We start from the raw sequence: 17009 nt of genomic DNA, 5'->3' as shown, positions 1-17009 counted from the left end.
TGGGATAGTTTAGAAAATGCCAAATATCTACAAAACCAGAGGTACTTCATACTTTAGTAATATGTACTTACGCTTCTGCAACGCGTACCAAGGCATCTTGCTTACGCTGCGTCTTACGTAGGTAAGCGAATAACTCGCGAACGCGAAGCGAAGCGGCGCGGCGCGGCGCGGCGGGCCCATGGCGTTCGCGTTCGCAGCGAGATCGCCCACGTAGGACATTTCTTTAGGTATCAAAGGATTGATTCACCCCGCGCCGCATCGCATCGCTTCGCGCTCGCGTGTTGTTCCCCTACGTAGTACGCTGCGTTACTGTTGCTACAGTAGAAAGTGCTTCTAGTTTAGTAGATATTTGCCATATTCAAAATTATCCCGCTATCCCCAATGCACCTTATAAACTGGTGACAAGACATATAGACCGCGGGCCAGGAACAGATTTCCATGACCAATCGCCTCCCGGGCGAAAACTCGTATAGTGGTTAACGGCTATGTATGATGAACCCTCGTAAACGTCAGCTGCCGCTCCGTTGGTGGGTTGAGGCACAGAATAACTAATAGTACTACCGTACAGAAAATTCATTCTTTCACAAAAGCCAGATTTAGGTATAAAATTATACCTACACTCGCCGCCTGCAAGCAAAATTGAAACTTATAACCGCGCACGAACCGTGAATCTTCTTTGCGCGCCGAAGTTTTATGACCGAGCTGCGAGTGTCGGCACGGGGTTGTCACTTGACAAGTTTTTGTACCTATACCTACTGATTAATTATTTTTAAGATAAATATGTAGGAATTACAAACGTTGATTCTGTAAACATAAAATTTTTAGCCGGAGATAGTATGTCTGATTCTCACGGAAGTAGGTATGCCACAGAAGTACTTATTCCTTTAAAAATAAGTCGGTCAATATAGTCCGGAAAGAAAAAAAAAGGTTTTTTCTGCTTTCTTGTCCTTCCGTTTATTCAAACATCCGTAAACAGAACATTATCTTTTATACAGATTAGATCGCGATTTAGGTTTCGAAGCCATTGCGTATTTTCAATTTTGCGCGAGCGCCACGAGACATGACTATCGTGCGAGCCGAGCGGCAGCCCACTGCCATACACCTGCCCGGGCGGTGCGCCGGCCAAATATACCTAAACTGCGCAGTGACACCATAAATTCTATAAAAAAATTTAGTCATCGCCTCCCGCTTAATACTTTGTCAGATGATAGTTTGGATGCTCTTGTGAATAAACAAAATCGTCAGCCGATTGTATCGCTGTGGAAAGACCGTCAGCTGGTCACATGAACATGTAAAAAAAAATCTTTTCAGTCATCGGCGTCATAGCCTCCCGTTTGATACTTTGTCAGATGATAGTTTAGATGGTATCGTTAAAACAAATCGTCAGCCTGGTAGAAAGACCGTGTTACGCGTTTCGGTGGCTGCCATTCCTCAACCCACCAACGGAGCGGCAGCTGACGTTCACGAGGGTTCATCATACACAGCCGTTAACCGCTATACGAGTTTTCGCCCGGGAGGCGATGACCGACCGAAATTTGCGCCTGGCTCGCGGTCTAATAATCTTATGGCTATGCTGTACGCTGTACAGGAATATTTAACACAGGCGTGAATATTATTTAAAGTGACGACGTTATACAAGGGTTGTTTTATATTAATACGTTTCCATCAGTTTCTGGATACAGATACACCCTCAATGACCCTCATACATGGAGCCGCGGGAGGCACCACCATTGTGCGCACGCCCTTAACTTTAATGGTTATTTCCTGCCCTTTAAGACCGTTAGGTGTTAAGTTGCGAACATAATGTGGTAATAATCCATTAGAATACATCATCGTTTGTGTTTTAGTTTAGAGGCTATCAGTAGGGATTGTGGGTTATAAATAGATTAACGAGTCCTAAAGGGGTAGATGAATCACTTTAAATGGAGACATTAAGTATGTGTAATCATGAACTAATATGCACATAAGTAACTGATAATGTGTACACCTTATTGCAAAGACGTAAGGTCGTAGTCAGCAGATGAAACAACGCGCCTAAAGTATATGCCATATTGGAATACTTTTCTAATGGGCCAATTGGAACGTACTACAGTATAGGTACACTGCCATCAGAATGATATTCGAATCATGTATTTTAAAGATAACATGATTCAGATATCATTCTGATGTTAGTTCATGTTCGAATTGGCCTGTAAATAGAGATCTAGAGTTACCGTTCAAAAGTAATCTGTCACAGTGTAATGTTATCGTTCTTTATTTAGAGACATACATATATATTTCTGTTAAGTAATTATAAAATTAAAAATATATACTTTTGACGAGTAGTCTGATGTTGCGTATCAGACTACTCGTCAAAAGTATATATTTTTAATATTTGATTTGATTCTTTGTCTTACACTAGTACTAGCACCCAAAAGAGAAGGATGAGTTTAGTTTTTTTTGTTCTTATTTACTGCCAATTTGGTTTGACCAAATATTAGTCAGATTCACTAGCGATTACTGTTTCTTTAGTTTAAATTATCAAGCATATACTTTCCTGGCTTAAATATTCAAAGTCCTATAAATAGATTCGGAATATTTGACTTTGTACGCTATGGGGAGTACATTAGACAACCTGTAGTAAACCCCAATTCCGTAAAATTTTGCTCCTCCATCCTCCACTATATTTTCGGTCTCAATTTGCCCTCTCGAATACATTTCACGCGCCAAAGTTTCTTACCTTCGCATATCAATAAATGCTTCTCAACCTAATCTTAAAGAGATAAAGTTGTGTTTTCTTTGGCAGGGAACTGAAATTTTTCGAGTATGTTATATGCCTCGAAGTGAGAAATTTCATTTGAGACGATTTTGCGATTTCTTTTACAAGTTCCCTTGGGTGTTGGCCGTTGATTTATCTCCAAGAATATTTTCTTTTTTTTGTGTGTGTAGGTATGTAAAAAAATTGTTTTCTGTTACGCACTTTATGAGATGTTCTTTGAAAGTGTAATATTCACAGCCAAGTGTGCGATGCGTGTTTTATTATAGAATTTAATGTGCTATTTTGTTTTGGAATTTTGATTGGCATGCTTGTACGTTTTTAGGTTTTTAGGGTTCCGTACCCAAAGGGTTATTACTAAGACTCCGCTGTCCGTCTGTCCGTCTGTCAGTCACCAGGCTGTATCTCATGAACCGTGATAGCTAGACAGTTGAAATTTTCACAGATGGTGTATTTCTGTTGCCGCTATAACAACAAATACTAAAACCAGAATAAAATAAATATTTAAGTGGCGTTCCCATACAACATACATTATTTTTTTGCCGTTTTTTGCGTAATGGTACGGAACCCTTCGTGCGCGAGTCCGACTCGCACTTGGCCGGTTTTTAACTGACTTTTAAAGGGGAGGATGTCAACTCTGCTATAAGTTTTTAGAAACACCTAAAATATTAAAAAAAGAAAAAAGATCAAACTTTGAAATATATATATAATCTAAAGCGGTTGTTCTCAAGTTGTAACTTTTTTCTTGAAACCGATCGATGAAAGAAGTTTAAATTTTCTAAACTAATAATCTAGGTTAACCTTTACAAAGTGAACAAAACATATTCTGGTCCTAAATAAAGACGCGTGATGCGATATATTTAGCTACGTTCGCTGCTACTAACTATTTAATACACATAATTTTTTAATGGAGGAGTTAACTTAATTTAGGTGGTTTTTCTCCAAGGTTCATACATTTCTTTCACCCAAGGATAAATAAAGCGTGAACATAAATTAAAACAGAAGATATAAGGAATAAGCCACTAGCCGGTATAAGTAACTAAGCCACTACGTTCTTATACCTATATATTCTGTAAAACAGCCCCTAAAATTTTCATACCGCTGTATCTTATCCCGCACCCGGATAATCACCCATAAATGTCCGCCAACTTATTAAACTAGCTCTTTAACAGCTCCCTTAACCACTATTATAGCACTAGCCAATAAACCAATAATTTTCTGCGGTCTCACAACGGCTTTGTACAACACAACAGCATTATACTTTTATACAAAGTTAAAAAACATCCCACAAAATATAAAAACACTCTTATTTTTAAAGATGTAGCGATTCGTTTTCAACTATTGGAATTTTAGCGATAGTAGAGTTATTTTTGTCGAACAGAGGACGCATTGGCCTCTCGGGGGTAGTATTGCCTCATAGTGAGACCATAGGTTTCATAGTTGTTGTTTTATATTGAAAAATATGATGCATCGAGTGAAGTAGTAGCTGGTATTTTATGGTGTTATTTAATGCATGAGAGATGGCACCAGCGTTGTAGCAAGACCCATTATACATAATTGCGAAACTGACAGCGACGTCAGCAGACTTCTTTTCAAAATGATTGGCGAGTAGAGTTTTTATTAATGAATACGAGTAAAAATTAGGTAATCTATCATAACTACTTACCTAGTTGTTTTGCCATACTTTCAGTACCTAAATACAGTTAAAGTCATAAGTTCACGTACACGTCGTTTTACAGTAACATTTGTATATGTGACGTTTTTAACCAAAAGGTACCACATTGTCGCTTGTCGATAAGGTTGATTTCGAATTGAAGGTATAGGGATATAGCGCCTTATTCACAACCGACAATAAGTACCCTTTTTTGGTTGAAAATGGCACATATGTTTTTGTATATGTTGTTTTTGTTCAGCTTTTCTCCTAAAATCACGCACTGTGCAAGATATTTCAGGCCTAACGGACGTACATACTAACACACAGTTTGATTACGTCTGGGCAGTCGGGGAATTTCGCAAATTCGCAAACAGAACGGCTGACTTGACAAGATTTATGACGTGATTTAAAAAAAAAGGTGACCAGTTATGAAAATATTTGTTTTCTATTTTAACGTTTTGTGCGTATATTTTACCGCTCACTGGACATGTTTTATAGAAATAAAGTTTATTTACGTTCTCCGGATTTTCTTTACAACACCTTATAAAACAAAGTCCCCCGCCGCGTCTGTCTGTATGTCTGTATGTTCGTACATACACGCAAATAAATAAATAAATAAATAAAATAAATAAGTGCTTAATAAAGCCAGAGAATAAAAATAAAAGAGATCAAAGTTGGTGATTATTAAAGAGATGTCCGTCCTGGAAATGTCAGAATTTTTTGGGGAGATGTCTGGACTTTTGTCAGTATATTCCGTTTTTTCATATAATAATAATAATAAATCGTTTATTTCAAACCAAGTTGATCCACAGTTTGTTAGTTACGGAGTATATTAATAATTATGTTAGTGGCACAATACAAAAACAAAAAATATAATAATAGAAAAAAACACCGAACAAGTGCGAGTCGGACTCGCCCACCGAGGTTTCCGTACTTTTTAGTATTTGTTGTTATAGAGGCAACAGAAATACATCATCTGTGAAAATTTCAACTGTCTAGCTATCACGGTTCATGAGATACAGACAGCCTGGTGACAGTGGTGACAGACAGACGGACAGACGGAGTTGAGTCTTAGTAATAGGGTCCCGAAAACCCTTTGGGTACGGAACCCTAAAAAATAAAAGACTAAATATATTACATACACGATATAGGATATCTATTGCCAGGGGCAAGCAAGGCAGACAGCCTGCTCTACTTTGCCCTGCCAATCGCCTCTTCACCCCAGGAGCGAGTGAGAGGAGAGTCGAGGCGCTCAGCCTACGGCAACGCCCTCAGAAGACCGTTTGCTGCTGCCCCATATACGTTTCAGCAGTGATCCAACGCTTTTACAATGCTATTTTTATCAGATATAACTTACAAGATTCTGAGCTGTACCCGTACACAAAATGAAAACATAGAAATAGTGATTTCATAATGGTTAGGAAAGTAAATCAGAACAGATTTGGTAATACTAGATTGTGTCACAAGGGAGCAAAAAAGTAAAATAACATATTTACGGCGAGGGCGTACATTAAATCCTAAACGAAGCGAAGGATTCTAGAGTCCTAAGCGTAGTGAGGGATTCAAGTGTGTTACGCCCAAGATGGAAATAATTGTGCTACCATTTGACTACTTTTTTTAAACTATCCTGGAGGGGCGGATAGGAAGCAAGCGGGGTAAAGAAAAGTGAAGATTAGAGTGAAGTGAAGATACTCCACCGACAAAAGAATAACAAGTTAATGATGATGACGACCAAGTGACACATACTGCTTTTGACATCACCTATTATGATGTTTAAAAATATTATTTAAGCTAAAAAAATAATGTGCAATTTTTTTTTTATTGTATCCTAGAACAGAAAAGTGTTACCTTGATCCCTCTTAGCAGGGAAGAAAAGTGCCACTTTAATCCCTACTAGCAGGGAAGCAAAAAGCCCTTTCTCAGATTGGTGATGTGAAAACGTAACAACCTATTGATTGCACAATTGATAAAATCGATTAATGTTTTATCAAATACCAAAGTGCTTTAATCTAAAGATAACACTATCAGACAAAGCACAATTTACGTAGGTATGTAGGTAATGGATTTATTTATGGCGCTCTTCACATCGAATGCGTATTAGCGGAAGAGCGGGACATCGCTATATACGCGCATAGTCTAGCTGTCATGCTCATACACCGGAGTGACGTGTGATACCGCATCAGTGTGATAACCGCGTAATATGCGCGTATGTATGATTGTCTTATCAAGGACTTATTATATTTGAGCACACGACCTACCTTGTACCTATCATTACAAATGTAGGTTAGGTATATATCCTAGGCATTCACAATACAACTTATCTTAGGTCACCAACAATTAGGTACCATCATCATATATTTTAGGTACCATCCCTTCTTCCTCCTTCCTCTATGATATTTTTGATAAAGACCAGAAGCTGAGGAAGACCAGCGGTGGCTTTATAGCTAGCATTATGCTGAGTTGGGTCCATTTCGTGATGTACACTTGATGATCTCTTCTTTTCTTGCTTTGTGATAAAAATGCGACCGTGGTACCGCCGCAGATTTCGCTTCCGTACAATGTTATGCTCCAGATGTACAGTCAAGTGTAAAAATAAGGGGGCATGTGTTAATAATTTAATAAGTTAATATGATCCATAGTTTTTAATTCGCTGGCATAAGACAGGGGTTATATTATTGAGTATGCGGAGTGATATCTGGACAAAATTCAACGTCGCATTAAATAAAAACAGCATGGTCACTTTCTATAAATTTTCATGTTCTTTAATAATGTATTTAACAACGTTACATGCAAGATTTAGAGAAGAAAGTTTATTCAAATGTGAGATATTTAACGTCAATTGTGGTATTTTAAAGCCATCGGTGTCGAAAACACAAATGTTGTCATTTTTTTTAGTTACAATTTTATCTTCCTTAGGAAAACTTTTTTAGAAACTTCGTATGATCTACATATTTCACATTCACTCCCACAGAACTATCTCCATTGGACCATTGGTGTTCTCAAAATAATAGTTACCTTGCCATGAATTTCCATTTTAAGTGACATATAATTAGTCCCCCATAAATCCCATATTTTTTTAACATTTTTTACCGAATGACGTAAATCCTTTACGCTGTTCAGTATTTTCTTTATTTTCGGAAACGCTGGGCTTAACTTTCCTTAAACGTTTGCCGATGCCCATATCTTCAAGATATTTTTTAATAGTGTTACTGCCACATTTGAATGTTCTCGTGACCTCTCTGTAAGGTTTTGTGACTCAGCGGGCCTTCATTTTCTTTAATCGATCTCTCCCAGAAAACTAGCTAATGCTAGAATGTATCCCTGACCCAGACTTTCTAGCGGTAATTTTTTTAAAGAAAAAGGATGCGAAAATATTATATTTAAATATACCTACAGGTCTAACTCGCTTCCACAAAATATTCCACTATCGCCATAGCTTTCGCATGGCTGGCATGGCTAGCATGGCTTTCGGCCATAGGGAAATAGTACTGGAGAAATTACATACCTACAGTTTCGCGACGGTGTTCTTCTAGATTGACCATAATTTCAAAAGAAAGAATCCAATGCCCATGAAGGTTACCGGATTAATTGAAAGATAAATAGACTTGAAATTGGCAGTTAGATATAATTTCAGTTTAATTTTTGTTTACTTTTTACATGTACAAAACTTTGTCCAGTTTTCACTCCGCACTCCGCATACGTTATGATGTGTGCACCCATATTTTAACACTTGACTTTAATGAGCCTTTTGCGTATATTGCCTGATATCCGGGCTTTAAATAGGCACTACTTTATGTTAAAAGTTTTTTACCCATCGCTATTTTAGTTATAATATCTTGTGTCCTTTGGAGTCACTAATCACTAATTATATGCTGCCTAAACATTAAAATGATTTTTCATGTCACCTATTCGAAAAAGGGCTTTTTCTTCCCCGCTAGAAGGGATCAAATCCTTGTTCTAGGACATGGTATTTTTTTTCCTTTTTTGCATACAATTTTTTTAGGTTAAATAATATTTTGGAACAACAATTTTCTCATAGGTGATGTGAAAAATAGTATGTGTTATGTGGTAGCAAAATTCGTTTTTGCAAACTCGCTACGCTCAGGATTCAATTATGCAATTATAGAATCCTTCGCTTCGTTCAGGATTCAATGTACGCCATGTTGATTTTTAGTCCGAACTCGTCAAAAACTGTATTCATTTCAGATAGTAATTCTTCTAGCTGCCCAGACCTATGTGCCAGTGCAGCGTTGGCGTCATAAAATTGGATAAGACGCCGGTTCGAATCCGACCTTCACCACTGGAGGGCTTCGTCACTTTTTCTTTAATATGTGACATACTCGTATATTTAAAAAAAGCGCTGGTTGCCCATAGGTAAGGGCGTGCGACTTTCAAGCCGGAGGTCGCGGGTTCAAACCCCGGCTCGTACTAATGAGTTTTTCGGATCTTATGTACGAAATATCATTTGATATTTACCAGTCGCTTTTCGGTGAAGGAAAACGTCGTGAGGAAACCGGACTTATCCCGATAAGGCCTAGTTTACCATCTGCGTTGGATGGTCAGATGGCAGTCGCTTTCGTAAAAACTAGTACCTACGCCAATTCTTGAGATTAGTTGCCAAACGGACCCCAGGATCCCATGAGCCGTGGCAAAATGCCGGGACAATGCGAGGAAGATGATGATGATATGACATCTATTTCAGTTTGTTATTTTTATTCCTATTTTTTATTTGAAATCGCAAGTCGCGTAATTTTTTCGTGTAACTCAATACACAAACGGCTAAGAGGTATTTATTGTGTAGGTATGGAATAGAATTTTTATAAAAAGTTCTTAATATTTGTTAACCTATTGAATGGAACTTTGCAGAAAATAAACTCCAATATTTTTTTACAGCGATTTAAAAATGTCTCATAATATATATTTTCAATAATACATATATCCACATCAATGTGACTTAAAAATATTCTCACATGATTTTGTTTCATAGAGAAATAACTCGTCTTTTTCAAAAACAAAACTGGCTATAATTTTAGTCTCAATAAAACAATTTAACAATATTGTCTTCGGTTACCGCGATAGTTACTCATGAAATAAAACTATGAAAACGCACTTTGTGGTTTTTCTTCAGTCACCCGTTGACCACGAACGCTGTAAAGGGTTCGAAACGTCGGGATGTATTAAAATTTTAATATACGCGATATAATCCGTTTTCATAGTTTTATTTCAATTTAACTTAAGTTTCGAAACTTAAATAAGTCCAAACTCAAGAGCAGTGTCAATAATACCCATGATTCTTTGTCTTATTTTAACAATAGTCGATATATCCAATAAGGAGGCGTTCATCTGCGCCATTGTGTTTTCCCACAACTTCTCCTTATCGCCAGTCATTACTCTCATATCTAATGCATCTTTAGATTCCCTTTCTAACATAGATGAGAGCAACACGCCTAGATTAACCATCTGTTTTCCATATCTTTTAAGGTCTGCGTCGAGTTGGTCTTTTGGGAATATGTGGTTGGCTTTAAGACCATGTAGGTTAAGTGAGTGGTCGAGGGTTTCATTGTAATAGTCTATCCATTCTTGGTAGTGCTCCAGTCTGGTGGCGTGGTCTGTGCAGTTGAATATAAGATATAGAAGGTCGGCAGCAGGGTTACCTTCACTTGACAGCTGGTAGTCGATCATCACGTCATCAACAGGCTTGCCCTCCTGAAATGATAGATTTGTTAAGTGATATAGCATCATAACCTAATTCTTAAAAAAGTATCCTAAATCACTTCTAACGGCTTCTAACTCTACGAGAAATTACTACATACGAGGAATGTTAGGCCAGGAAATGAATACTCAAAAAAGTTATAGAGGGAAATGCTTGGAACACAATTTTTTACTTCGTAGCTTTGTTTGGACTAGTTAGTTAGTTAGTTTGTATGTGGGGTCGGCACTGAACATATCAAAAGTCCCCACCCGTAACCCTGGTGCCGGGGGGAGAGGGGGGTTTGAAAGTTCCATTTTTCGGTTTTTCGATTATATCTCGGAAACTATAAGGCACTTATACAAAATGAAAAGTGATTTATAATTTGTTACAAGTTTTATTCAGTCATTTTTTTCGATCTTGTATAGTTTTTGAGATATCCGCTCTTGAAGGTTTATTTAGGGCTCTCATTTTTATCTTGATTATCTACATCAGTGAAGCTGCTAGGCCGGGTTTGTTATCGTTTTCGTATAAATCGGGGGGGCTGAATTCATTTTATGGTACCAACATTGACACCATTCAAACCACCAACAAAATTAAAAAAAAATGCTTTTTTTTACTCCTCTTCACGCTTAAGGCGCTGAACGGATTTCGTTAAAATTGGGTATAGAGATAGTTTGAGTCCCGGGACAGAACATAGGATAGTTTTTATAACCAAAATCAACTTTTGAGGGTATGAAAAGTGGGGTGAAAGTTTGTATGGGGAATCAATAAACGCTGAACCGATTTAAATAATATTTGGGATGGTGGACATATTTGATTAAGTTAAAAATGACACCAAACATGACTTCAAACCTAAACCTAAACAGTATTAACCTCAGGAAATAAACTTCGGCGAAGAAGCTGAATTCCCATCACACCAAATTTTACACCTTCAAAGTATGATTTTTGAGATATAAACTATCTTATGTCCTGTCTCTCCCGAGAAAAACATCTCTATACCAAATTTCAACTAAATCGGTTCAGCGGTTTAAGTGCGAAGAGGAGTTAAAAAAATATATTTGTTTAAAGTGTATGTGTTTTTACTTCGGAATGGTGTCGATGTGATACCATAAATGAATTTGGTACTCCCGATTTATACGAAAACGATACCAAACATATGTAGATAGTTATCAAGATAAAATTTAGAGCCCCAAAAAAACTTTCAATAGAGAATATCTCGAAAACTATTCATCATAACTCTTAAGAGCCTGGCTCTTGTCGGTAGAGTAACCGCCACCGCCACTCCGTTCTTCTTTCCGCCACTGTTTTGAGGAGCTCCTGATACGTCACTACGTTGATTTTCTCTTTGGCTTGGTCCAAAAACGCACGTCTCGGTCTTCCTCTGCCTCTCCTTTTTTCTATTCTTCCTTTTATTATAGACTTTATGTAAGTATCGTGCCGTATCAGGTGCCCCAACATGTTTCCCCGTCTGTTTTCAATTATTCTCAGCAGAGATCGCTTCTCACCTACCAAATCCAATACTTCTGCATTCGTTTTCCTCTCCTTCCAGCTTATACCTTCCATTCTTCTCCATATAAACATTTCAAAAGCGCTTAATCTGTCTCTATCACGCTGGGTTCATGTCAACTTTTCGCTACCATATAACGCTATACTCCAGACGTAGGTCTTGATAAATCGCTTTCTAATGTTTCGGGATATCTTTGCTTTAAATAGGTGTTTTTTGGTGTTGAAAAATTTTTTAGCCATGGCTATAATTTTACTTGTGATTTGTTTTAAATAATTAATATCTCTTAAATTATGGGTTTTTGGACTATATACTCGTATACTCTAATTAGGCTATAAAATCGTTGGTTTAAATCTTTCGAGTTATTAACGCTCACGGTGTATAATACAGTTATTTTATCACAGATTAGTCTTGAAGACTCAAGGACTCTATTTAGATACTAAAATCGTTTAGGACTAAACATCTTTCTATCAATAATGCACAAAAGAATAAGTAACTTACCTCAAGCCGGAACAAGATATTGTTATTCCAACAGTCACCTTGCTGGATCACAGAATATTTTGAACCCTTTTCGTAACTTTGAATTTTCTTGGCAATTGGAGTAATCTGTGTCAACGACCCTCTTACAACGTTCTTGTACTGGTCACTCACATCATGCATCATTTTGAAAAGATCATTCTCGCCCGATTCAAAAAACTGCTGTGCTTCAGGTTCAGCACCCACAATGGCCCACAAATTTGACAGTTTGTTTGAATAACTTTCATATATTTCCGGTTCAGAATTTTTTAACACATAAGAAAGTGAATGGTATTTGGCCAAATCCTTAACGATTAAACGAACACTTTCATTGGTTAAGGGTTTCATTTTGTCCAGCATCTCAAAACCTGCCTCTTTTAAATCTTCAATCAAAATGAATTCGTACGGTTCTTCAGTCACAACTCCGTAGCAAGCTGGAAATCTTACTTTTTCATCGTCAGTGACACCAGCTGAGTTTTGAATATCATTCAGCTTAGGCAAAACTAGATTGTACATAACAATTTCGTTATTGAATAGAACCATTGTGTTCATCATTAGTCTTAATTGTTCGGCTACAGGTGCAACTTTTCCGATCATATTAAATGTAGTTCCATCTTCCGCTTCGTATATGAATCTCTTTACGTGTGCAATGTAATTATCACCTTTTTGACCTACTGGTTCTACAACAATTTTTCCATTTGTGAATCCCTTTTTCTGAAGAGCACTTTCAACTAGTTTTATTTGAGGGTCAGCAAGGATTTCAAAATCGCCTTCAAATGTGAATTGAGCCATTTTCCTATACTCTTTGAGCACGTCTAAAATTTAAATGACTTCACAACGCCTTTTATGCTTCATGATAAAATAACAATGATAATTAGTTTTTGTTGGTACCTAATTAAGATAAATAGGTAACGACAACGTTGGGGTTATCTCTCTGACAAATAAATGTATGTTATCAAGTCTACGTAATATGGAAAATACTTATAATTATCGCTATTAAAACAAAATAATTTCATGTATATGGTGTTGAGATGAGTCAAAGTTGTAAACAAAGGCGATTTTTTTATGTGTATAAAAAGTACAGTACCAACGCTTGGGACTTCAATGGATTAGGGCACGGCGGGTAGGTATCTATGCTAAACAATAGTGGCACGCGCACAGCTGAACAATTTTTAATACTATTATTACAATATATATTGATCATATCTTAAGTAGTAGTAGTAGTAGTAAATCACTTTATTGTACAAAAAAAAAATGTTAACATGAAATTCATATAAATTTAGGTACAAAGGCGAGCTTATCCCTATAATCTCTTCCAGCTAACCTTAGAGTAAATGAGTGGAAAATTCGAATTAGATAGATAGACAAACTTACAGAACGTACAATAATATTTAAAAAGGAAAACTATAATATTAACGTCTACGAATAACTAAAATACATCAACTACTAAACTACAATAAAATAAATATGTACTAGCATACATAAATATATAGTATTAATAGTTAAGTATTAATTATTCAAAAATTGTATATATATTTTTATTCCTTTGAGTGTCGAAATATAGGTTTTTTGTGGCATAAACGGCCGAATCCTTTTTTGCTTTAACTTAGAAGTTTGATTTTTTCACAGCTTCAAGGGACTCGATACCTCTACGGGTTCCCGAGATAAAGGATCTTGACAGACAGACGGACGGACGAACGGACAACAAAGTGATCCTATAATGGTTGCGTTTTTTCCTTTTGAGGTTCGGAACCCTAAAAAGATAAAGTAAGTTGTTCAACATAATTAATGTTAATCAGTCTCATTTAACCTTCTAATTCCATAATATCGATTATATATCTTATCAATATGGAAAACTTCCATTGTATTTACATTGACAGTGAAAATGCTGCTATGATTACCTGTTGTTTTCATTCTTGTTATGTACAATTTATTTTTGCCTAAGCTGAATGATATTCAAAACTCAGCCGGTGTCACTGACGATGAAAAAGTAAGATTTCCCGCTTGCTACGGAGTTGTGACTGAAGAACCGTACGAATTCATTCTGCTTGAAGATTTAAAAGAGGCAGGTTATGAGATGTTGGACAGAATGAAACCTTTAACCAATGAAAGTGTGCGTTTAGTCGTTAAGGATTTGGCCAAATACCATTCACTTTCTTATGTGTTAAATTCTGAACCGAAAATATATGAAATTTGTTCAAACAAACTGTTAAAATTTGTGGGCCATTATGGGTGCTGAACCTGAAGCACAGCAGTTTTTTGAATCTGGCGAGAAAGTTCTCTTCAAAGTGATGCATGATGTGAGTGACCAGTACAAGAACGTTGTAAGAGGGTCGTTGACACAGATTACTCCAATTGCCAAGAAAATTCAAAGTTACGAGAAGGTTTCAAAATATTCTGTGATCCAGCAAGGTGACTGATGGAATAACAATCATCTTGTTCCGGCTTGAGGTAAGTTGCTTATTCTTTTGTGCACTATTGATAGGAGGAACTATGATTACAATTATAAGTCTGGCTTAAACGATTTTAGTATCTAAATAGAGAGTGTCAAGACTAATCTGTGATAAAAGAACTGTATTATATACCTTAGGTACACGTGTTACTTTAACATATGCGGAGTGAAATCTGGACAAAATTCATTGTCGTATTAAATAAAAACAACATGATTATTTTTATAAATTTTCATGTATTTTAATAATGTATTTATCAACGATAAATGCAATATAACGTTTACTCAAATGCGAGATTTTTAGCGGATGTTGTGGTACTTTAAAGCCATCGGTGTCGAAAACACAAATCCTTAGGAAAACTTTTTTAGCAAACTTCGTATGCTCGACACATTTCACATTCTCGTCCGTTGGACCATTGGTGTTCTCTTAATAGCCATACATTTCCATTTTTAGTGACATGATCCCCCATAAGTCCCCCATAAATTCCATTACGCAAAAACAGCTGTTTTTGTACATTTTTGTCTTTATGACGTATTTTCAGTTTTTTTTTTCCGGAGACGGTGACCTTAAATTTTCTTGAATGTTTGCCAATGCCCATATCGACAAGATAATTTTAAACAGTTTTACTGTCACATTTGAATAATCTCATGACCTCTCTGTAAGATTTTGTGACTCAGCGGGCCATCATTTTCTTCAATCGATCTCTCCCAGGAAAATGGCTAATTCTGGAATGTTTCCCCGAACCAGACTTTCTAGCGATAGTTTTTTTAAAGAAAAAGGATGTAAAAATATTATAAACCTAACTCGCTTCCACAAAATGTTCCACTATCTTCGCTTTCGGCCATAGGGATATAGTACTGCAGAAATTACATACAGTTTCGCGATGGTGTTCTTCTACACAATTTCAATGAATTTCATGAAACTTACCAGATTAATTGACAGATATATAGACTTTAAATTGGCAGTTGGATATAATTTCAGTTTAATCTTTTGTTTACTTTTTACATGTTCAAAACTTTGTCTAGATTTCACTCCGCATACGTTAGAATAAAAACATTTTTAATCTAAAATAAAACACACAAATAAAACCTCATTTTTTTATTACTTTTTAAATCGACATAAGGTTTACATCTAAAAATTAGGTTTGGATAAATTTGTCTACAAATGAGAGACGTATTTACTCAAATTATACTATTTTCAACTCGATATTGTTAATTGTGTCGCTAGTACCGTCTTTACCAATAAGGGCACACGGGGCCCGTGCCCAGGGCCCCCATCCTCAGGGGGCCCCGAAGGACACACAGTAACAGGGTCAAAATTAAACTTACTTTTGTTTTACAATTTATAGTTAGACCAAGATAACTCTGCAACGATTTTGACAGCATAGCAGACTGTTATTTACACGTCTTAATTGCATAGAAGTTGGATGTTTAAAATAACACTTGCTCCGTCTGAGCTATCAAAATCGCTGCAGACTTATCTGTCTAACTCTAAGCACCGCTTGCACCATTCCACTAACCCGGGGTTAGCTGGTTAAACCTGGATTTACTATGGTTACCAAGTCCATTTTGGCAGTGAATCAACGGTTTAATCGCTTAACCCCGGGTTAGAGGGATGGTGCAAGTGGCCCTAAGTAGTCAGGCAAAATGATGTTGATTTTATTTAACCAAATTGAAACAAAATCAAGTCAATCTTTGACTTTTTAGGGTTTCGTAGTCACCTAGAAACCCTTATAGTTTCGCCATGTTCGTCCGTCCGTCTGTCTGTCAGAGGATTTACTCCGTGATCGTTAGTGCTAGAAAGCTGCAATTTCGCATGGATACATGACAAAACTAGAAAAAAATTTTTTTAGGGTACCTCCATACATTTTTTTTTTACTTTGTCCCAATGGTGTGGGGTATTGTTGGATAGGTTTTTAAAAACGAATAAGGGTCTCCGAAAAACAATTTTTTGATACACTTAATATTTTCGGAAATAATCGCTCCGAAAGAAAAAAAATATGAGTCCCCTCCTCTAACTTTTGAACCATGGGCCCAATAAAAAATTAATTATTATAAAAAAACAAAAAACCCGACTGCACACTAAAAAGAGGAAAACAAGCCCCACAAGAAATATTGTTTAATTAAATGCTAAAACCAAGCTATGGAATACCGTTTAAACAATATAAAAAATGCACTATGAAATGTGTATGTAATCGATAGTTAAATAAATAAAGACTTATTCTAAATACTAACTAAATAATTATAATTTATAAATGTTGATGGTAAGTATCGCAGGCGGGGACCAACACAGGGTTACTTATAGTCATTTTGGTTGTTGGTTGTTAAGTTCACTATTTAGCAGATTGTTACTTAGGTAGGTATTTTCGTTAGTGGCGGTCTAGTTGGTCCCCGCCTGCAATACTTCCCATCAACATTTATAAATTATAATTATTTAGT

At 36.5% G+C, this 17009-nt stretch overlaps 1 protein-coding gene across 1 annotated transcript; it reads right to left on the bottom strand.

The window, feature by feature from the left end:
• Positions 1 to 9656: 9656 nt before the first annotated feature.
• On the bottom strand, positions 9657 to 12989 carry LOC134747461 (uncharacterized). Its single transcript, XM_063682085.1, has 2 exons — positions 12107 to 12989; positions 9657 to 10115 (listed from the first exon to the last, which is right to left on the bottom strand). The coding sequence occupies exons 1-2, from the start codon at positions 12911 to 12913 to the stop codon at positions 9657 to 9659; spliced, it is 1266 nt and encodes a 421-aa protein (XP_063538155.1). The 5' UTR covers positions 12914 to 12989.
• Positions 12990 to 17009: the final 4020 nt, after the last annotated feature.

This window comes from Cydia strobilella, chromosome 14 (genome assembly GCF_947568885.1).
Source record: "Cydia strobilella chromosome 14, ilCydStro3.1, whole genome shotgun sequence".
NCBI classification, from domain to species: Eukaryota; Metazoa; Arthropoda; class Insecta; order Lepidoptera; family Tortricidae; genus Cydia; species Cydia strobilella.
This window is presented reverse-complemented; position numbering and strand designations above follow the sequence as displayed.

Coding starts and splice junctions, on each gene's coding strand:
- LOC134747461 (XM_063682085.1), bottom strand. CDS start 12,913: ATGGCTCAATTCACATTTGAAGGCGATTTTGAAATCCTTGCTGACCCT. Junction 10,116..12,106: donor ATATCTTGTTCCGGCTTGAG/GTAAGTTACTTA, acceptor CTATCATTTCAG/GAGGGCAAGCCTGTTGATGA.